General features: G+C 38.9%; 1 protein-coding gene across 1 annotated transcript in view; it reads left to right on the top strand.

The window, feature by feature from the left end:
* The window catches only part of Acad11 (acyl-CoA dehydrogenase family member 11), an 89,611-nt gene that overhangs the window by 8,091 nt on the left and 58,075 nt on the right, over positions 1-23,445 (top strand). Inside the window, exons 3-6 of the mRNA XM_003476490.5 lie at positions 14,651-14,750; positions 17,434-17,559; positions 18,101-18,262; positions 19,649-19,813. Coding sequence (XP_003476538.3) covers positions 14,651-14,750; positions 17,434-17,559; positions 18,101-18,262; positions 19,649-19,813 — 553 coding nt within the window. The remainder of the gene's footprint in view (positions 1-14,650; positions 14,751-17,433; positions 17,560-18,100; positions 18,263-19,648; positions 19,814-23,445) is intronic.

Below are 23,445 nucleotides of genomic sequence, written 5' to 3'. Positions count from 1 at the left end.
TGGTTCATCTGGACCCTTAATGAATAGAAATCAAATTCAGGGAGGTCTCACCCGCTGACGGGAGCTCCCCCCAGGTTCTCATGGCCGCTGTTCTAACTTGTTCATGCACTTGCATATGAAAGGCAACTTGACTGCCTGTAGCAGCAAAGACATCTTCTCAAAACAACATATCTTTTGTAATAACTATGTTCTGAGCACCATTGTGCATGGCCTGATTTGTGCACAATTCAAGAAAAATTCCTTTCCACAACAAATAATCCCTGGACTTAAACATGCTTTAGCTATGCCTTTCCAATCATTTGGGGCCATAACTTGCTGTCCTATGAGCTCTATGAAACCCAACATAAATGGGGCTGTATGGACATAGATGGCAGTAACAATTTTTTAATTCTTTCAATGACTTAAATAGTATTGCTTATATAACTTGTCCTGAATTATTGGGGACTCTAAGTTCTGTAATAGTGTAGATATGCTGAAAACCCTCCAACTGCCCTGTCTGGCTGGCTTACTTTAGTGCTAATTGTAAGGGAGACAGAGAAAATGGCCCTACTCCCTGAGAGGTGGAAGTTCCAACCTGTGATGCAGCAAACTTTGTTTGAGCTGAAAAGGCAGGAGTTGTCATTTGTGGCTCAGTTACGGTTATTGATGTGGCTGTCATTCTGCTGTCTTTTCCCTGATTGGGACTTAATTCCATTGTGCTTGTCTCAAGAAGTATGGGGAAGTTCTTGAAACCTTGTGGTAAACAGATCTAAATAAATTGGCCTTTTTGTTCCTTCTTTGGATCCTCCCATTCAAAGGTGAATATGAGCTGGCTGACAGGTACAATCCATAGACAGAAGAAAGCATCTTTTAAACCAAGAACAGGCGACATCTGCAAGAAGCAGACCCGGGGGGTATAAGGGTTGGTAACTGTTGAATGCAGTGTTAAGGTGCTAAGTTGATGGCATGGAGGTCCTTCACTGGCTGGTGGCCCCCATTGGGCTTTCTCACTGGGAGGACAGGAGTGTTCTAGGATGATTGGCTGTCTAATCAGGATTCCAAACTGTTTCAAGTGAGAGATAGGGAGCTTCATGTCACACCAAGCCTCTTACAACACTGGATATTGCTTAACACAACAATGGGTGTGCATTAGGACAGAGCTCAATCACCAAAGAGGCATGATTAATAGAAAGCCCCAGCAATGAGTCTTATGCTCATATTTCTGGAAACAAGTCTGTCAAAACTTTAGAATTATAATTATCAAGTTTTCAGGTTGATGTAAGTGCCATTCTTCCTCTTAGTCAATATCAAGTCTGAAGCCATGAACCCAAGTGTGAGGACGGCTGGCTGGTTTGGAGCAAAAGAAATAGTTGCTCCCAACTTAGAGAGGATGTCATGTCTTATGAGAGATATAAGGCACTCAGGCATACACAAAAATTCATGTTTGATAAAGTATCCACCAATCTCAGAGGACATGCGTTAACAGAATTTCTTTTCAGTAGGGGCCCTGGTGACATTGATAACTTGGCTTTTCTGAGGTTAAGGGACAACATGTTGAGTCACAACTCAATGTTCAACCCCTCTCTCCACCATAAAAGTTATAGCCTGGCAGTGACTGAGGTCTTCCTGGAGTCCAGTCTAATGGATCCCAGTCTGTCCTATTTGTTGTTATTATCAAAGAGAGAGAGAAAACAGCTTTAGGCTGAGATGGCCCCAGACAATCAAACTTCTTAGTATCTCACAGGTGAAGAGGGTATTTATGTTTCCAGTGTCTAAACTGTTGGCAGGGAGCACATTCCACTCAAACTTGGCAGGACAGACAGACAGACTGAATGGGATGCCCCTAGGGATCTTACTTTATCTGATGACCCAATACAACTATGTCCTTTTACCCTCTTTTGGATTTGACAGGGGCCATTAGCGCCAAGGAGGGGCCTCTGGTCCAAGTCTCTGAGGGGACTCCAAGAAAATCTGGAGGGTATGCCTTCCTATCAAGGAGCCTGGCGAGGTCCCTGCTCCAGCTGCGAGGCCCTAGCTAGTGGGCTAAATGGCCAGCACAGCTTTCCCAGCCAGGGAATCAGGTATGTTGTGGTGAAATTGAGTCCAGAAAGGAGCAACATCAGAGGAAGTCAGGAGGCAATGAAGTCAGCTTCGTTTTACACCAGTGGTCCTGGTTGGAATAACTTTCAACAAAGGCCAGGCAGCAAGTGTCTATGAGCCATTATTTTATATGCAGCATAAGCAAGGGTTACAAAAACAGGACAGAACCAGCTGGATATCAGTTTTCTTATTAGCTAGCAGGGTAAGATCATTGGCAACAGGGCTAGATTAATGACCATCAGTTACAATCAGAGCTCCTATATGTTCAGTTATGCTTTCATGGTTACAGGGGTCAAGAAAGCAATTACAGAGCCATGAAGCAGTTTCAAAAAGAACAAAGTTTTTAAAAGGACAATTTTTCTTTGTATAGGTTTTCCCTTTCACCATAATACAAAGCAAATAGTAAGTGAAGGCATGGTAGGAAGGCTTCAGTGAAATGGTGCATTCATTCAGCAAAGACCTGAAAGACATAAAGATGTAAGCCATGAAAGTATCTGTGAACAGAGAGTTCCAGATACAGGGGACCGTACTGCAAAGACACTGGAGGAGGACTGTGCTTGATTTTTGAAGCCAGTGCGGCCTAAGTAGCATAAGTGTTATAACTCGGGCCCCGGTATAAAATCCAAGGAAGCAAGAGACCGAAAATTTAGGTGGCAAAGGCTTTATTTCCAGGCCTGGCGACCAGTCTCTGGGAGCCAATTTGGAGACTGTGTCCCAGAGACTGAAGGGAGGACTTTAAAAAGAGGCTGGAGGAAAAGGGTGGGGGGAGAAACAAAGAAACCTGCAGAGCCATCAAACTTGTTGACCCGAGTCTGGAAACTGTATTGCTGTCCACTTAGCTCTGACAATCTCGGGAGTTCCTGGTGTTTCTCAAATTACTCCCATCCTACAGACTGACATTATCTCAGAGTGGCACATCTGCAGCAATATTTGGGGAAGAAAGTAGACAGTTAATTATCTCAGGACAGCTCGTTTTCACTAGTGGGTGCGAAGGGGTCAAGAATTACAAGAAACTGAAACTTAAGTTTTACAAAGATCTGATATCTAACTCATTTGATGCATACAGAACAAAAGGAAAGCACCGATTGGGGTTTGGGCCATAGTATTTCCCGGTAATTTCTTCTTTATTTTTTTATTTTTTTATTTATATTTAAGGAGAAAAGAAAAAAAAAACAGTGAAGGGGTACAAGTTATACAGATTTACAGAAGAAAAAAATGCACAGTAGGAAATTACTAGTTAATGGATTACATATTGCCATCTTAGAAATAATTGTTCAAGTCACAAAATTAAAGCTTGTAGAGTGGACATTCCAACAATGATACTGCAAACAGTTCTGTTCAATGATCCAATAAAACTCTGTGATATCATTTTCTATCTTATACATTTAAATATACATGCAGTTATATAGTTTAGAGCACTTTCTTTTCCTCTCTTTTGTACAATGACTATTACACATTTTGGGTTTCATTGCTCCCACGGTTCTTATTGCTTTTTTGGAAGAGAGTAAAACCAAATGAGACATAACAGAACAGAATCGGTCAAGTCAAAAGGGTGGACATAATAGATAATATAAAAACATAATACAAGGTGATCAACAATGGTTACCATAATGCCTCCCGCTATCTCTAATAGAATTGCCTATATCATTAGTTGTAATACAATTGAACAAAACAGTAAAGAACAAAACCGACAAAACCAAAACATTGGAGACATTGTAGGTCTTCAAAAGTAGATAAAAGTCAACGAGAATGGGCGTTATAATGAATCTCATTATCTTCTCAGCTGATGCCTAAACTTTTGAACCTGATACTATCCAGCAAAACAGAATAGAGGAACCTCAGTCAAAAACAAGATGGTGAGAGTAATACAGGGCTTCAAATCGAGATAATAGAAAGTCAAAGTGGGTTACTATATTATATCCTGCTATTTTTTTCCCTTTAATTAAACGGATAAAAATAAAAAAGTAAATAATGGAGTGGAGATTGAGAAAAAAGAGGGCATAACAGCGAAACAGGGCAGATCAAAACATAACCATTTAAGCAGAATAGTGTTTCACCACCAGATAATTCCGACCCAAAAGTAGTTACCATGTAGACTCTTTCCTTGAAGTCCTTGAGTACAACTTCGTATACGGTAGCATTAAGTATATCAAAACAATGTAAAACCATTTAAGAGAATGACAGCATTATAGAGTATTTAGAATCGACTAACAGAAAATGAACAATGGTTTCTGTATATTCTCCTTGTCTTTAAAAGGTTTTTGCTTATACTATCATACATAATAAAATCCAATAAGATACAACCTGTTTAGACCATTGGAGACAGAAGAACAAAAGCTAGATGAGACTTCAAAAAAAGATGGTACTAAATCAGTATTACCTATTAAGATGTCATTTTCTCCAAAATAGCTGTTCCTATCATCCAATCTTCTCTGTCTCATTTCTGTTGAGCTCTTTTTCTGTCAGTAGCTGTCAGTTTGTCTTCTTCATTTTGTTCTCTGCTCCATTCGTTGTGGTCTCCCCGCCACCATTTCTGGGTTCTTTGTATTTTTCTTTTTTTAGAATATCCTGCAATACTTTCTGTAGGGTTGAATTGGTGGTTGCAAATTCCCCCAGTTCCTCTTTATCCTGGAAGCACCTCGTTTTTCCATCAATTTCCAGGGACAGTTGTGCAGGATATCTCAATCTTGGCTGGAGATTATTATCTTTCAAAGCTTGAATTATTTCCCCCCATGCTCTTCGTGATTTGATGGTTTGTGCAGAGAAATCTGCTGTAATTCTGATGGGTGTTCCCTTGTAAGTGATCTGTTTCTTGTCTCTTACAGCTTTTAATATTCTGTTCTTGTATTGAATTTCTGGAATTTTTATTATTATATGCCTGGGTGTTTCTCTGTTAGGGTTGTAGGTAGCTGGGGTCCTGTATGCCTCATACATCTGAGTATCTTTACCTTTTGCTAAATTAGGAAAATTCTCCTGGATTATTTCTGTGAGTAGCTTTTGTAGTTCACTTGTTTGTGTCCCTACTTCTTCTTTTATGTTCTTAATCCTTAAGTTATGGCTCCTCTTATCATCTTCTTGTCTTTGTATTATTGCTGTTTGTTTCTTTGTTATTTTTAAGAAGTTTGCCATTTCATTCTCCCATATTACAAGTCTGCCCTCCAGTTCAGATAGTCTGTCCTTAGTTTCTTTCAAGCTGTTATGCCAGTCTTGGATAGCCTTCTTAATTTCTTGATAGTCCCTTTGAACCTGCTTCACATACTCAATGCTTTCTCTGTTTTCTCCATCAAGCAATTCTCCCCTCTTTTTCTGTTCTTCCATTCCACCATCTGTTTTTTTCTGGGTGGTGCTTAGCATTTCTCTAACTATTCTGCATACTTCTAGCTTCAGGTCATTGATAACTTCATTCCTGAATTGGTCTATGAGGCTCTCTATATGGCGCTTAATGTATATTGGTGTGGTGTCCACTATTGCCTGTTTCTCAGGATTGGGGGCCGAGGAGCCTTTCTTGTTGCTTCCCTTCCCCATTTTCTCCGTTCCTTATAAAATGCAAGCTTACATAGGAGGCCCGGCTTCCCTGCCTGTCAGCCACAGCCTGATCAAATTGCGCTGGCTAGGTGTTCCCGCCCACCGCTGCGCACCAGGGAGTTGCAGAGGAGGCAGCCTACGCAGGAGTCAGTCGCTCCTCCGGGCCACCGTCCAGCTCTGGGATCTGGGTTAGGCCAGCCTACTGAGTCCGCCCGCATCATCACACAGGCCAGGCACTTTTCACCAATCCCGTCCGAGAGGGGAATGTGTGGCTGGAGTTGCCACCGCGCCCTGCTCTTACAGGACTGCCCGAGCCCAGAAAGTCCTCCGCTGGAGTCAAACTGTGGTAGGGGGTCAGTTTCTCTCACTCACCTCGCCACCAGTCAGTTTTCATGTACGCCTCCTTGTCCGTCCTGTTTTCGACTCCGTTCGCAGACTCCCATTCCCAGAGCTTCTGCGCGTCTCTCCTTGCCGAGCCGCTGTGGAGGCAGCCAGCCGCCGGGCGGCGGGAAACCCAAATCGCGGTTTCCAATGGCGCGGGGTCGAGCCTCCACACCGAGTCTTTTCTGTTCCTATTTTAGCGCCAGGACTGTATTCTAAGTTGGTTTCTCTCAGCCCAGTTCGTTCCTGAGTCAGCAGAGCATATCTCTACCGGTTCATGTCTCCTTAGTCCGCATCATTCCTGGCCTCTGAGCCGAGCCTTTCAGAGAGCCTCTGTTAGTTGCTGTTGTCTGTCCGCCATGTTCTCCTGGAAGTCTTCCCGGTAATTTCTTTGAAGCTAAACAGTTCTTAAAATTGGGGCAGGCTCATTTTATGACAGATCATCCCCGGGTCGGGAAGAGGTCACGAGAAACCCAAATTTTTTATGGCCTAGATAGATAGGTGAGGGGAGAGGGAGGCAATAAGGTGCCTTACAGTACAGAAAACGGCGGTTATGTGTCAAGGTCAGGTAAAGGGTTAAACTCATACGCAAATCTCTCTGCACACAAGCAGGTTACTTTAAACAAGTGTAAATTAGTGGGCCATCCTAGTTTTCTTTAGCTCTTTAGCGGAGAATAGAGGCGCCTAACAGTGATTAACAACCCTTGTTAGCTTGTTTTAGCACAACTTCTGTAGTTAGTAGAGGGCAACAATGGTTAACATATCAATTAGGTGAGATTCTTGCAATTCTTTACAGAGGAGAGTATTGCTCAACATATCAATTAGGTCACTTAACATATCAGTTAGGGAAAAAGGATAAAAAGCACATTTAGTAAGCCACGTTTGCAGGTTTGCTATAATACACATATAACGAAGCTATTTTCTTAGAGTACAACAATAAGCAGTGGAAGTGGGATCCTCTGGATTGCTGTGAGGACTTTGGCCTTTTCTTAGGTCAAAGATAGGGAAAGAATAGATGTTTTTGAACTGAGTAAATTGACTTAGCTTCCTAGGGGACCAAGGACCATCAGCTACATCCTTAGACCTTTTTGTTTTTAATTTGAGACAGAGTCTTGCTAAATTACTGAGTCATCAAGGCTGGGCTCCAACTTGTGGTCTTTCTACCTCAGGCTCCTAGAGTACTAGAATTACAGGCATATATCACTATGTCCAACTATGACTTTTATCTTTTTTTTTTTTTAAAACACAATTTCAGTATTTTGGGTTGAGAGTTGACTGAACAGGGTAAAGGAAGAAGCAAGACTGCACATTATAATGTTCTAGTAGATAGATATTACAGGCACAGACCTGCAAGACAGCATAAAATAGGTGAGAAATGTTCATAGCTCTGGTATATTTTGAAGGGCATGTTGATTAGACAAGGGATAGGAAAGGAATGGACAAAGAATAGCCATTTGTGCCATAGTAACTATAAGTATGTGGTTATCCTTAAATGAAGGAGAGAAGATTGAAGAAAAACAGATTAGAGGAGAATATTAGAAACTCAGTTTTATAGTGTTAAGTTTTACGGTGCCTTTCACATCTATTCAAGTGAATAGGTATAGTAACAGTTAGATAGAAGAATTGAGGTCATATCAGAGGTCTGGACTAGACATCAATCTGGTAGTCACTGACATAGAGAAAGCATTGATTGTTCTCTCTCTCCCCCCCCTTCCTTCTCTCTCTCCCTCTCTCCCTTTCTCCCTCTCTCTGTCTCCCTTTTATGCAGGGAATCAAATTCACAACCTCGCACTTGCCAAGGCAGGCACCATGCCACTGAACTATATCCCCACAGAGACAGCATGTAAATCCCTGAGATAAAATAGCTTACCTACATAATAAATCTCCCTAAAGCAGAGGCTTAGGGACACCTCCACAGCACCCACTAGTAAGAAGCTGAAGAATTAAGAAGAACCTGCAAAAGTATAAGGAGTGTGGTCAGAAAAGTAGGAGAGAACTATAGCTTATGTTAATGTCCTTGAAAAAGTAGTTTTAGTGAAAAGATGAGAATGAAATCAATTTGACTGAAATTGATGGACGAGGGAATAGGAGGAGGAGAATTAGAACAGAAAGTGTTTTACAAAGGGATAGAAATTTTAAGTAGAAGGGGAAGTAAGGCCAAGAAAAAGCTTTTTGGAAAAAAATCACTCTTACATGCTGTTGGCAGTGGTGTAGAATCTGTGCAGAAGGAAACAAAGACTTTGAGAAATGGAAAGAGTAAATGAGGTCTAAAATGTACAACAGATGTTGTGAAATGGGAAGAAATTGTTCAACAGGGAAAAGGAACTAGGATGGGGGAAAAGGGAAGGAAGAAAGGGAAAGGAAAAAATGCAATTTAGTTATACTAGTAATATCTCAGTTCATTGAAAAGGAAGATTTGTGCTAATACCAACTGGAGAGGTTTTTACCCATGTCCTGTACTCTGAATAACCACTTTAAAGACAGCAATGTGCCGTGTATTAACTATTGTTATCCTCCTATTATTTTGCTATGAAATTTTGTTTTACCTTTTTCCATAAAATAAAATTAGAAAAAGAAATCTATGCAGGGCTAGAGGGATGCCTGTGAGTTCAAGTTGTTAAACTGAGCATTCTCCTTCATCAGTGCTCACTCAGTGTCATAAACGTAAATGTGCAAACCAAACTGTCATAGATGGTAAAGTTTTGAGACTCCTCGGTATAAGCAGCTGCATTGTACTTGACCGGAACAGTCATGACTTAAATACCAACAGAAAAGGAGTTATATCAAACAGCAACAAATCTCAGTATTTTCATATTTATTTCTGGACAAAGGGTAATGTGACTGCTACATAGCAACACACAAAATGGACCCTCATAGGATGACTTTTTCAATTCCTTCCTGCTGAGTCTTATAGGAGTTTCTGAGTTTCTGCTTGGAGATGCCGGTAGAAGCACTCACAAGATGATTCCACAGTTCTGTACTTACCTCTCCTGATGAGCTGCTTGATCTTGTACTTCCTAGGCTCCAAAACCGGAAGAGATGAATTTCTGTTGAGGGTGAGCTCCCCAGTAATACAATAGAAAGATGAGTAGCCTCGATGTCCTTGCGAGGGCTCAGAGGAGACAGAGTAAACCCGAGGATGCACATGATTGGTATGGGAGCCTGCTGCAGCAGTTCATTGCTGCGGCCCTGTTGGCTACTGCATTTTCTGCCTGCCTGCACTTCTAAGTGAATCAGTCTAAAAGCAACTGTCTTGGAAGTCTTGGAAGGCTTGGAAGGCTTGGAAGACTGATGCCCAGTCGAAATTGTCTCCAATCAAGTGAGCATTCCTGAGTACCTAAATCAAAAGTGTCACCTCGAGTTATAGATGAAAAAATTACATTAGCACCAAGTCCAAGTCCTCAAGGTAGTTAGAACCACTGGCTTAGTGACGTTTCTTACATTGAGACAGTCCATAGTTCTAGGCCACTTGAAGCCCTGGTGCTTGGAATGATTACATTTTGCCACTATTGTGTTGATTATATTGGTGATGAACATCCAATGTGAGATGGCTTCTTCCCTTTTGTTATTTGTTTTAATGTGATATTTCTTTAGAAGAAAACTTTTAAATTGTTTTTTTTTAAAAGAAATAAAATTCACAATTTTAGCAATTTTAAAGTGTATACTTCACAACTGGCTGTGGTGGCGCAATGCCTGTAATCCTAACACTCGGAAGGCTGAGGCAGGAGGATCATTGTGAGTTTCGAGTCCAGCCTGGGTTACAAAATGAGCTCTACACCAGCCTGAACTACATAGTGAGATGCTGTCTCAAAAAAACCCAAAAACAACAACAACAAAAAAGTATACGCTTCAATTGTTTTCTGCATATTCACAGTATTATGCAGCCATCACCACCATGTAATTCCAGACTATTTCCGTCAGATCACAAAGAAACCTCATACTATCCAATTCTCCTCTTTCCCATCCTCTAGAAACTATTAATCTTTAATCTTTTTTTTTTCTTTTTCAATACTAGGGATTTAACCCAGGACCATTACTTGAGTTACATACCTACCCTGTTTTTTTTTATTTAAAGGAAAAAAAAAACAGAAAAAGAGTGGAAATGATACATAATTTCAAAAAATAAACAGTAAGAAATCACTAGTTGATAAATTACACATTGTCCTCTTAGAAATAGTTGTTCAAATTACAAAAGTAAAGCATACAAAGTGGATATCTAAACAGCAAGTCTACAAACAGTTCTGTTCAAATATCCAACAAAAACTTAGTAATATGGTTATCAATCCTACACATTTAAACATACATGCAGTTATATCCTTTAGAGCACTTTCTTTTCCTCTCTTTTTTACAATAGCAATTACACATTTTGGGTTTTATTACTCCTACATTTCTTATTACTTTTTACACTAGAGACACAATATGATATTTATAAATATGATTCTTATTTTATGAATGAGGATAGTCTCAAGTTGTCTCCATTTCCCTGAGAAGGCCTCAAGATCATTTAAGTAATATTCCATTGTATAAAAATACATCTTTTTCATCCACTCTTCAGTTGATGGGCATCTTGGTTGTTTCCAAGATTTAGCTATTACAAATTGTGCTGCTATGAACATGGGTGCACATATATTACTGTGGTATGACCTTTTCAGGTTTTCTGGGAAAATACCTAGGAGGGGAATAACTGGGTTGAATGGAACTTACAATCCTAGTCTTCTGAGAAATCTCCATAGTGATTTCCATAGTGACTGCACCAGTCTACACCCCCACCAACAGTGAAACAATGTGTCCCCCCTCCCCCCAGCCTCTCCAACATTTGTTATCAGTTGATTTCTGGATGGCAGCCATTCTTTCCGGAGTGAGATGAAATCTCAATGCTGTTTTAATTTGCATTTCTCCAATGACCTGTGATGGTGAACATTTCTTCATGTATTTATTTGCCATTTTCATAGCTCCTCTGAGAACTGTGTGTTCATCTCAGATGCCCATTTTTGAAAAGGGTCTTTAAATTTGGGGTGTTTGATGTTTTTCAGTTCTTTATATGTTCTGAATATAAGTCTCGTCCTTTGTGTGAGGGGTTGTTGGTTAAAATTCTTTCCCATTCTGTGAGTTTTCTTTTCTTCATTCTGTTGATGATTTCTTTTGAAGTGCAGAAACTTTTCTGTAACATGAGATCCCAGTTGTTGACTCTTTGAAGTGTTTCCCGTGCAGTTTACACTTTGTTCATGAATTCTCTGCCTACCCCTATGTCTCCAAGACTTCTACCTACATTGTCTTCCAGTAGATTTAGTGTTTCTGTTTTAATATTTAGGTCTTTGATCCATTTAGGCTTTAGTTTTGGGCATGGTGATAGGCATGGATTTAGTTCCACTTTTTGGCATGTGGAGAGCCAAGTTTTCCAACACCATTTATTAAAGAGGCTATCCTTCTTCCAGTGAATGTGTTCAGCCCCTTTGTCAAATATCAGGTGGCTGAGTGACTTTGTAGTTGTGCTGGTATTTTCTAATCTGTTGCATTAATCCTCAGGTCTATTTCTTTGCCACTACCATGCTGATTTTACCACTGTGGCTTTGTAGTATAGTTTCAAGTCAGGTAACTGAGATGCCTCCTGCCTTGCCTTTGTTGCCCAGAATTGCCTTTGCTATTCTAAGTTTCTAATGTTTCCAAATGAATTTTAGGAGTGTTTCCTCTAGATCTGTTAGGTATGTTAATGGTATTTTGATGGGAATTACATTAAATCTGTACAACACTTTTGGGCGTATGGTCATTTTCACAATGTTGGTTCTTCCTAGTCAAGAGCAAGGAATATCCTTCCATTTTCTGATATCCTTTTCAATCTCCTTTTTTAGTATAGCATAATTTTCATCATATAGGTCTTTTACATTTTTAGTTAGGTTGATTCCTAAGTACTTCATTTTTTTAGATGTTATTGTGAAGGGCGATATTTCCATAATTTCTCTCTTGATGAGTTTTTTGTTTGTGTACAGGAATGATATTGATTTTTGAGCATTGACTTTGTATCCAGCTACACTGCTGAATTTGTTTATTATTTCTAGTAGTCTTCTAATGGAGTTTTTTGGATCTTCTATATAGAGTATCATGTCATCTGCAAACAGTGATAATTTAAATTCTTCTTTCCTGTCTTTATTCTTTTTATTTTTCTCTCTTGTTTGATTGCCCTGGCTAATGTTTCTAGAACTATATATTGAATAGGAGTGGTGATAGTGGACATCCTTGTCTTGTTTCTGATTTTAGAGTGAAAGCTTGCAGTTTTGGTTCATTTAGCATACTGTTGGCTGTTAGTTTATCATAGATGGCCTTTATAAAATTGAGGTAGATACCATGTATTCCGAGTTTCTGAAGGGTTTTTATCATGAACATGTGTTGGACTTTATCGAAAGTGTTTCGTTTTTGGCTCTGTTGATGTGGTGTATTACATTTATTGATTCGTGTATGTTAAACCACTCCTGCATTCCTGGAATGAATCCCACTTGCTCATGATGCATAATCTTCTTGATGGTTTGCTGCATTCTATTTGCCAGTATTTTATTGAGAACCTTTGCATCAATGTTCATTAGTGAGATTGGCCTCTAGTTCTCCTTTTTGGTTGGTTCATTCTCTGGTTTTCATATGAGAGTAATACTTTCCTCCAGGAATGATTTAGAGAGGATTGCTTCCTTTTCAGTTTCTTTAAAGAGTTTAAGGAGTATTGGCATCAAATCTTTTCTAAATTTCTTGTAGAATTCATCCGTGAATCTATCAGGACCTGTGCTTTTCTTTTTTGATAATTTTTAATTATGTTTTCAATTTCAATAACTGACATTGGGTTATTTAAAATTGCTATATTGTCTCAGTTGAGCTCTGGTAGTTCATGTGTTTCTAGAAATTTGTCCATTTTCTCTGTGTTTTCCACTCTATGTGAGTAGAGATTTTCAAAGTAGGTATTAGTGATCTTTTGAATTTTCATGGGATCTGTAGTAATTTCCCCCTTTTCAGTCCTTGTTGCATGAATTGGGGTTTTTTCTTTCTTTTTATGAGGTTGGCTAGGGGTTTGTCAATTTTGTTTATTCTCTCAAAAAACCAGCTTTTAGGGCTGGGGATTTAGCTCAGCGGCATAAGCGCCTGCCTTGCAAGCAGGCAGTCGTGAGATCGATCCCTGGTACCGATAAAAACGAAAAAGACAAAAAAAAAAAAAAACAGCTTTTGATTCACTAATCCTTTGGGGTTTTTTTTAGTTTCAGTTACATTGATTTCTGCTCTAATCTTTACAGTTTCCTCTCCTCTATGAACTTTGGGTTTAACTTGCTCTTCTTTTTCTAGAAGCTTGAGCTGAAGCATTAGGTGGTTTATTTGTGCTCATTCTGTTTTTTGACATGACAATTTATTGCTACCTATTTACCTCTTAAGAATACTTTCATTGCATTCCACAGATTACAGTATGTTGTTTCCACATTTTCATTGAATTCTAGGCATCGCTTTATTTTTTCTTTAATTTCATCTGTAGCCTACTGGTTGTTCAAAAGCTTGTTATTTAATTTCCATGTATGTATGCAGGTTTTGCAATTTCTTTTGCCATTAATTTACAATTTCAGATCACTATAGTCAGATATTATGCATGGGATAATGTCAGTACCTTTGCAATTACTTAAGAATGTTTTATGGGATAATATATGTTCTGTTTTGGAGACTGTCCATTATACCCAGTACTTCCGGGACTGACTCTTACATCTGTTTAGCTTAGGGCCATTCTTTGGTGCTATTGAATTCTCCAAAAGTTGGGCAATGTTTAACCATCTATATTACAAAATGAAGGTATAGAATAGTTTTATTATCTGGGTTGTATATTCTTAGACCACACGAGAATTTTTGTTCACCTAACAGGGAAAGCCAGCGCCCCATTCCTGTAAATTACCTGGAGTAGTACCATTGTGTTGGTCTAGCTGTCCACTCTGGAATCTCACTGTCTCTTCTGTCTCCCACTGTAGAGCTGTACTCAGTGCTAGCTGTAGAGACATATACAGAAGTTATCGCTCAAGAGGGCTAAGAGGGCACTAACTGAACTGTTCTGGCCCCCATTAATTCTTTCCTGACTGACCACCTATAACCTCTCCCCTCAGCCTTTACTTATGTGCAGGCATTGTTCTAAGGGTGCTTCTCATAAAACATGATTTGCAGTTAGGGGTGAGGTCTTCTCTCCTACACACGAGATTATAGATTCTCCAGATGCCAATATGTTTGTGTTTTTGTGTTGTTTTGTTTTGTTTGGGGGGGGAGATTATTTTTTTCAATACTGGAGATTGAACACAGGGCCTCACATATGCTATGGAAGAACTCTACCACTGAGCTACATCCCCAGCCTTTCTCCCTTATTTCAGTTTTTATTTTAAAACTGAGTATGTCATTCTCAGATGTCCAGGCTGGCCTTGAACTTGGACACTCCTGCCTCACCTACCAAATAGCTGGGATTACAGTGCTCACCACCACATCCAACTTCACCGTCTGTTTCAATGTCACCCAAAGGCTCATTCTGTGATTTACTGGTAGCACCCCGTTGGCTTTGAGATGGGTTTCTTTTTTTTTTCCAGTTTCTTATGGCATTTCAGCACGATTTCAGAAAGAAGGAAAACATATCTTTACAACTGAGTCTTTCTTTGCATTTTTCTAGATCAGGACAGTCCAACCCAACCTTTTATCTCCAGAAGGGCTCTCAAACATTTGTACTCAGGAAAAAACCACCAGGTTCACTTCTTCCTAAAGCACATAAGGTATGACATAGAAATATAATGTAAATTCTTTTATGATAAAGGAATTCTTTCAGGATGGATGACTTTTATTTACACACAAACAATTTAAACTGCTTTTTAAGGTGATTGTGTAGCTTCTAAATGATAAAATATTCTTCCTATTTGCAATTAAAATTTCACTTGAATTGTATTCCTGTTTGTTTTAAAAAAGGGCTTGGGATTCAAATCTATGCTGTCATTAGGCCACTAATCTTGAATAACACTCAGTCCTCTCCTGGGCTTGATTCCTTCCTTAGGTAGATGTAATAGGCCAGTAAATATTTTTCAGTGCTAACTTCGAGATGTTTCATTCTGTCACATGTTTAAGCTATAACAATATCTACTTGCAAAACTATTTGAATATATTTGCTATGATAGTCCTCTAATCTAGCAATAAAAAGGTATGAATATACTTCATAGCATTCTCTAAATGTTGTACTTAACGGAAAGGATTGTAAATGTTTTTGTTAAAAACTGTTTTTCTGTTAACCCCAAGTTGATCACTACCCAATGTATACATGAATTAAACCTCACAAATCTGTACAAATAATACATGTCAATCAAAAACTTTTAAACTAAGTTTATATTTGCAAAAACTGGTGTTATCTGTGGAAATTAAAGTCCTGAGAACTTTGAGCAGTACTGTGCATATGTGGGGTGTTGCTGCAATCATGTCTCCCAGGTGTTTGCCAACCCGGGCTCACTAGGAAACAAACATTGTCAGATTGCCTTGGTATCGCGATACAGAAAAATGCAGATTTTGACTTTTTGATCCCATTATGTTCCCAGAAACATGAAATAATTTGGCTGCTTAAGATAAAAGAAATCAAGTAACTTTTATCAAATCTTAACATGGCATGGTTAAATGAGGATCTGTACCCATACCCATAGATTTATACCCCACTAAACAATAATGAAATGTTTATAAACAATATTTTGGTTCTCTTCTTGATAGCATCCTACAACAATGAATCAGAACATAACATAATGCTGTCAACCTAAGTATAGCTCCAAGGATCTAGAATACTGTGTTTTAACATCATTGATTTTTTCCCCCAAAAAAACTCTTTTGAAAAGCAGTGCTCCCACTTTGCCATCCACTTTGTATCTGTTACCTGGGGATGTCGTTTGGTGGTAGAGTGCTTGCCTAACATACGTGAAGCCCTGGGTTCAGTCCTAGCACTACACACACACACACACACACACACACACACACACACAGTCCCTACTCTCCCTCTTCTCATTTCCTGGCACCAGGATGGCTATAAACATTTCCTTCCACAGCCATTGGCACTGCTGGTTTTTCTCCCCCTTGGACTTGGGTTTAGTTACTTCCCTACTCCAGTTGTTACAGAAGCAACTGCTTTACTCCCGGATGTGAGGTGAACTGCATGGTTTGCCCTGTTAGAAATGGTCAGCCACCATTGCCTGAGTCTGGAGCAAGGTGACTGTTCATATAAGTGAGTCATCGTTTTTTGGTCTCTATCACAGCCCTGACCTTGTGTCCCTGTGACAGGCTCATTCATCTGCCCAGGCTAAGGAGGCCAGTTTCTTCTTATCTTGTTTGGGCTCCTGCTTTAGGACCTGATTGCTTCTAGTTGCTTCTTTTCCCAATACAGTCGTTCTCTTGAGCTCCACAGCATATCCACTCAGATACCAGAGTGAAACTCCGAACTCCTACCTTGGAAGTACCTGCCTCCTTTAATCACCAGAAAGGGAGGGTAGTTTTCCTCCCACTGCCACCTGCCTCTCCCAGCCCCTGCAGCTGTCTGTGGTTGAGTCCTGTAAAATACTTGTGTGAACTCTGTTGGGAGATATGAAACAATGAGAACAAGCCAATTAGCAGTGAACTGCTGAGAACAAAGAAATGATTCAGGTGAACATCTGTAAAATATTGTGGCCATGAGGCAGGAGGTAGCTAAGGAAAAGGCTAAAAAGAGGAGCTGCTTTCTGGAATTAGATCCACCTTTTGTGTTAAACATTAGCTAGGACCAGGACGTTCAGATCTAATTATAATGGGAAAAGTAACCAGGGGAACTTGGTTTACCATAATGCGTCCTGCCTGATCCATCCCTAATTACCATGTCATTGACTATGCAAATCTGACCTAACCCTCGGGGGTTTGGACCATACACAGAAGACCTAAGTCAAATTGGTCACTGAGTGTCTACCTCAGGCCAAACCCTTGTTCTCATCCCATCCCAAAAGTTTAGAACTCTTAACACCAGCCCGCCTGGGTCGGAGCTTGTTTCATTGAGCTGCTCCTACCCTGAGTAGTGTATCTTTTTTTTTTCTTTGAAACAAATCTTTGATCTTGCTGCTACTTATAGGTATTGTGTTCAATTCTTTGTTCAGGACATCAGGAACCTGCACAAGACCCCCAGCCAGGTAACAGTCAGGAACTAGTAACTTCTCATGTCCAGAGCCAGGATTAAACCCCATCCAAGTGGCCACCCTTTTCTCCTAATTAAGTTATCATTTTTTCAGAACTGGTCTAATTTCTAATAGTGATGATTACATTTCCCTGTGAAAGAAATTATTATTGTCATCCTCTGGATTATTATCAACACTGTTTTACAACTGATTTCTAGCCTTAGTTAATGTTAGTTCACAAGTAGTTATTAAATTTCTGTTTTAATTTTTAATAATCCATCACACACTTTAGATTGACAGAGAATTTAAAGTCCAGAAAGCCTTGTTTGCCGTTGGATTCCCTGTTCCCAAGCCCTTATTGTACTGCAGTGATGCGTCTGTCATTGGAACAGAATTTTATGTGATGGAACATGTGCAGGTGAGTTAACAATCTTATTTTGTTGTTGCTTTTACTGTATTTTTGGTTATAAAAATACTGTTTTAGTAAATGAGTTTCACTATACTCAAAACTGACTATTCAACATTTTAATCAGTTTGTTTTGCAGAGATTTACAATTTCGTTTCTGTGCGCACAATGAGGGAGCGCAGGAATGAATGAGGAACAAATTTAATGATTAGGGAATAGTGACTGATTCTTAATTTTTCCTCTAGGTGACAGTAGAGAGCTATCTATAATGGCAGTAACTTGTTTAGAAGATAGGAAGGGAAACTAACTTCACAATAGAAGACAAACATTAAACCATTAAGAATAAATTCACGTTGGTTTTTTAAAACTTTTTAAAAAATTCAGTTTGGGAGTAGTTTGTCCTCCAAGTTCAGCTTTGCGTATCCTTGTATTATCTCTCTGGCATGTATACTCTTATATATGTTTCACAAATAAATGCATTTATTGAATACTCCACAAAGTACTGATTCCAGATGTCAAACATTTAAATAACCTGTTGTAATCACTTGCACAGGGTCGAATCTTTCGTGATTTCTCACTTCCTGAAGTTAGCCCAGCAGAGCGCTCAGCCATCTATGTGGCCATGATAGAAATACTGGCTCGGTTACATTCCCTGAACCCACAGTCACTGCAGCTGGAAGGCTATGGAACAGGCATGGGGTACTGCAAAAGACAGGTAATGCATCCATATAAAAAACTGCTTTTTTAAGTACTTAGAAGTACAACATTCTGTATATTATTGGTCAAAATAAAAACCTATTGTATGGCTTTATGAGACTTTGTTATTTTAACATTATCCTTCAGATTGAGTTGGTTTTGGCAAAGAATAATTTCATGTGTTGGTCAAGGTTTAGTCCACCAAAGCTCTGTTTCAAACTCTTCATCTCATTTGATGATGGATTTTCTACCCAGTATTCCATTTCTTTGTTAGCAGATGTTTATTAAGTTCTGCTGGGTGTTTAATACTTGTTGAGTACTATGTTAAATACTAAAAAAAAAAAAAAAAATGGAATTAGATTCCCCTCTCCCTCAGTGGACTGGGATCATTTTTGAGAGACCTTTGCATGAAACTCATATACATGAAATTTGCAAATGGCATTATTTAGTAATAATTACTTGATGCCTATCACAAGAGCCATGCCATCCAGAATGTGGAGATTGCTATGCTTCTCTTACTAAAGAATACTTCCTAGGAAAGGTGTGTCTTACAATGTCTCTGTAAGGAAAGATAAAATATAGAGTGATAGGGAAGAGATGGTGAGCATCTCTATCAAAAGAAAGCAAGACCAGACATGTATGGGTGTGCGTCTCTTTGTAGTTTTCATTTTGGAGGTGCTGATGAGCAAGGGGAACTAAATTTTAGGGTGCACTCATTATAAACCAGGTCCTGTCCTAGATGAACTGTGGACATTTTAAAATCTTTGCAGAAATACTGACTCATAGATGTTATTACTTCCATTCTGCAAGTGAAGAAATAGGATTACTGACTTAGACACAATTTAAACAAGTAATACACAAGTGCATGTCTTAGACGGATTTTAAAACCTGGGTCATAAGACTCAAAAGATGAAGATTTTTGCTTACTGCATAGTTGTGCAGAGATAGATTAGAAAATGGGAACTGATATAAGAAAATAAGTAATATGGTTCCACTTAGAGAACTCTTGAGTAGATGGATTTGTTAACTTTGAATTCTAAGAATGACTGAGAGCCTTTGCACTATATGTATCTGTAGCATGTTTAGAAGCTTCTGTGGGTGTGGTAAAGGGTATTATAATTTTTTAAAAGCTCTCCTTCTTGTATGCTACATATTCCTTTCTCAGGGTTTACTTGTTTCTGATGCCCCCTGCCCAAAATTTCTTACATTGGTTTGTATGCGTTTTTTTCCTTCCACAAAATAGTACCTGAATAAATATTATAACCCACATCTCTTGATTCCTAGTCACTGTGTCATTTTACTAGTAAAACAGAATTTGACATAATTGAATTTGTTTTAATTTTAGAATTGCTGGCTTTTACATTTCTCTTTCAGTTCCATCATTTTTCTTGTTTGTCCCCCGCAGGTGTCTACCTGGACAAAGCAATACCAAGCAGCAGCTCAACAGGACATCCCTGCCATGAAAGAGCTCTCCGAGTGGCTCATGAAAAACTTGCCAGATAATGACAATGAGAATACCTTGATTCATGGAGATTTCAAACTAGATAACATAGTTTTCCACCCTACAGAGGTACTGTAAGCCCTCATTGCGACAGTAAATTGAACTGAGTAGGTCTAATCTGAGACAGGTACAAAATAGATACCCCCTCTACCTCAGGAACTGAAGGAGCCCAGCCTAACCCAGTGCTCTATAGCTCATTCCTGTCTTCAGGCTCAAGCTTCTGGAAAGGAGTCCTGCAGGTATTTTAGTCCAAGTGGATGCCTTTCATTAAGGCTGGGTGGTAATGTTAATGTTGTCTGGTTGACTACTTAAAAAGATTTGGAATTTTTACATATGTGTCCCTGTTCTCAAAGGTTTTTATTTACTTCTCAGAATGTCTCAGATTATCCATCTTCTTGCTCTTTCTTTTTTTTTTTTTTTTGCTCTGTTTATATTTCTTTGGATTCTTTTGTACCACATCATGAAGAATTTTTAATTTGTTTATTATAAGTTCAGATAAGAAAGAAGAAAGGATTCCAAAAGCTTCAAAAGAATTGCACAAAATTACTGTAATCTTGGTCTGTGTAAATGTACACAGTATATGCTTCATAAAGAACACTAGCAAATCTTAGAGGAGGCTTTTTAGGGTTCATTAATTGTCTTACAATGCTAAAATTTTTTTTCCACAGCAAGAGGAGTTGCTCTAAATTTTGCTTCCAGGCTTCCTATTTCTTCTCCAGGAAGAGTACAGGGGAAAGTGCCATTATAAGTTACATTTTCATAATTCAAAGTAATACATCCATTGGAAGTCCAAAAACAACTTATGTAAGGACACTTCTGAGCAGAACAGCAAATTTTTTATAGGAAAGTTAGTTTGGAGGTTGGAATTATATATAAATAGATACACTACTTATGGGGGAGTTGTGTTCCAGTAAACCTACTGTAAGTTGAAAATGGATTTGCTGTACCTACCCGATGACCATGAAGGCTGAGCAGCACAGTATGTGGAGAGCAGCGGACGTTTATCTTCACGATGGTCTGACTGCAACTCACTGCTACCACCCAGCATTGTGAGGGTGTTGTACTGCATGTAACAAGCCCAGGAATACATCGAAACTCAAAATTTGATTTATGGTTTGTACTGAATGCATAGGGCCTTCGCATTATGATTAACTCAGAAAATCTAAATCTAGCCAGTGTGGTCATATACACCTGTAATTCCCAAAAATTGGGAGGCTGAGGAAGGATGATTCCAAGTTTGAGGTGAGTTTGGTGAAAAATAGTCTCAAAATAAAAATTTTAAAAAGGGCTGTGTAAATCAGTATGAAGATTCCTCAAAAGGCTAAGATTACAGGTCCCACTTGACCCAGCCATGCCCCTTCTAGTTATCTTCCCAGAAAAGCTAAAAGCATCATACCACAGCAGTATATGTGCACCTATGTTTACAGTAGCAAAATTTGTAATATCTAAATCTTGGGAACAGCACAAATGCCTATCAACTGAGGAATGGGTTAAAAAAATGTGGTTTCTTTTATATAATGAAATACTACTCAGGCATTAAAAATGTGAACTTGATTCTTTTCTAGGTAAATGGATGCAACTTGAGACAATATTCATAAATGAAATAAATCAGGCTCACATGTATAAACATCTTATTGTGTCTCTGGAGTGACAAACTGAAATAGTAAATAAGATCTAAAGTGTACAACAGATATTGTGAGATGGGAAGAAATCATTCAAAGAGAAAGAGTAACTAGGATGGAAGAGAGGGGAAAATGATGCGGGGAAAAAAAGGGAGAGAAAAAGCAAGTCAGTATACTGTTAGTGTCTCCCTAGTTCATTGAAAGGGAAGATTCATACTAATATTGATTGGAGAAAATTTTAATGCCCATAACTTATACTCGGAATAGCTACATTAAAGATAACAATATGCAGTGTTAACTTGTTATTCTTCTATCGTCTGGTTGTGAAATTTAGTTTTACCTTCTTTCCATAAAATAAAATAAAATTAAATTAAATTAAAAGGCCTTATAAAATCAAGTCATGGAGAAAGGACTGACCAGTTTTTTCCATAGCGTTTCTGTTGCAGCTCTGTCCTTATTCACTGAATAAATACATGTTGGCCACCAATATGTGCCAGGTGCTTTGCTAGGAACTGGTCAATAGGCAGATAAGTCATCTGCCTTCACTGTCTCTTTACACTAACCTTATATAAGACCAATACTCTATGGGTGAGAAAATTGAGGGTCCCAGGTACTACTAACTTGTCCAGTCTTACGTAGCCAGTAAATGGCAGAGCTAGACTTAAATATGGGTCTGCCTGTCTCAAAGTCCATAGTTACCCACAAAGGTACAGTGCTAGGTGTAATTTTGCCAGAGAGGCAAAGGAGTACAAGCACACAGTGTTCTTGGTGGCATGAAACCCAGTAGTTTGCATTGCCAAAATGGGCTCTGCTGTTTTCTCTGGCTTGGATTCTGTGCCTGAGTTATTAAATCTGTCCTTCCCCAGCCCCCTTAGAGTCTGTCCAAGTCATAATGGCTAGAGTGAACCTTCCAGAATCAAATCATGTCCTGTGGCTCGTCTACAGAAATCTGTGTGCTTTGTTTATCCTGCCTTGGTTTGCTGGAATAGAGCTATTGCTATCAGCCTGGTGCACATCCTTCCACCTATGCATATTCATTGACAACCTTTTCCTTTAAAAAGATGTTGTGGCCAAAGGGTAAAAATTCAGGGCAGCAAAGCTTCTCTGCTGACACGGCCCAGCCCATACAGGGCTGTCACTGTCCAAATGCTGACGGAAACAGTGCAAGGTAGATGTAGATGTAGGACCTGTTCACACCTCTCTACAAGCCCTGATCTATCTTTCCTCAAAGAGAAACATACTATCTTCCTGCATGTTGTTTCAAAGCTCAGTGAGGAAAGCTTACTGTCCTATTGGTTCCAAATTACATAATGATTGTTTTGTAATAATTTGTTGTGCAGTGGTAGATTTTGTGTTCATACAAAAAGTATCTTTTGTAGCAATTATGGTTTTTGTGTAAAACATGAAATAACTTACTTCAAAAGTATTATTACCAGGCTGATGGGACACTAATCCCAGCCTCTGGGGAAGCCGAGGCAGGGAATGTTTGAGGCCAGCCTGGATTCCTTAGCAAGGCCTTGTCTACATGATGATATAATATTTTTAGACAGTTACATCCATCACTAGAACAATTGCTTTATTATTATAATTAGTTTTTGTGTTTGTTTATTTGTTGGTTTGTTTTGAGACAGGGTCTTGATGTATAGTTTAGGTTGGCCTTGAACTCACTATGTAGCCCAGGCTGGTCTCAAACTCACAGCAATCCTCCTGCCCTCGCTTCCCGTATGCTGACATTACAGGTTTGTCCCTATCGGCTCTATACATGGCTCTGTACTTGAATTCTCAACATATAATTAGGTATTAGAATTTCTTCTTTGCTACAGTTACTCTCTGATGAGCAGTTTATCTGCTTTTACCTTAATTCATTAATAGATATGTTAAGGTGGTATAAAGTAAAATACAGAAGGTCTGATGGCTAGTAATGAAACCAGATGATTTAATGCTACCTAATCCAGGCTACACTGGTTATAAATTAAGTGTGCTACTTTCGGAGACTGTAATCTATGGTCTCATATTGATTTTTGTGGAAAATATGATTTTGAATGAATCCTATTTCTTCTATATTCTTATTTTAATTTT

Source organism: Cavia porcellus, unplaced genomic scaffold (genome assembly GCF_034190915.1).
Source record: "Cavia porcellus strain 051 isolate PalLab524CR breed Dunkin Hartley unplaced genomic scaffold, mCavPor4.1 scaffold_5, whole genome shotgun sequence".
Classification (NCBI taxonomy): domain Eukaryota; kingdom Metazoa; phylum Chordata; class Mammalia; order Rodentia; family Caviidae; genus Cavia; species Cavia porcellus.
Note: the sequence above shows the minus strand (reverse complement) of the source record. Positions and strands in the feature narration are given on the sequence as shown.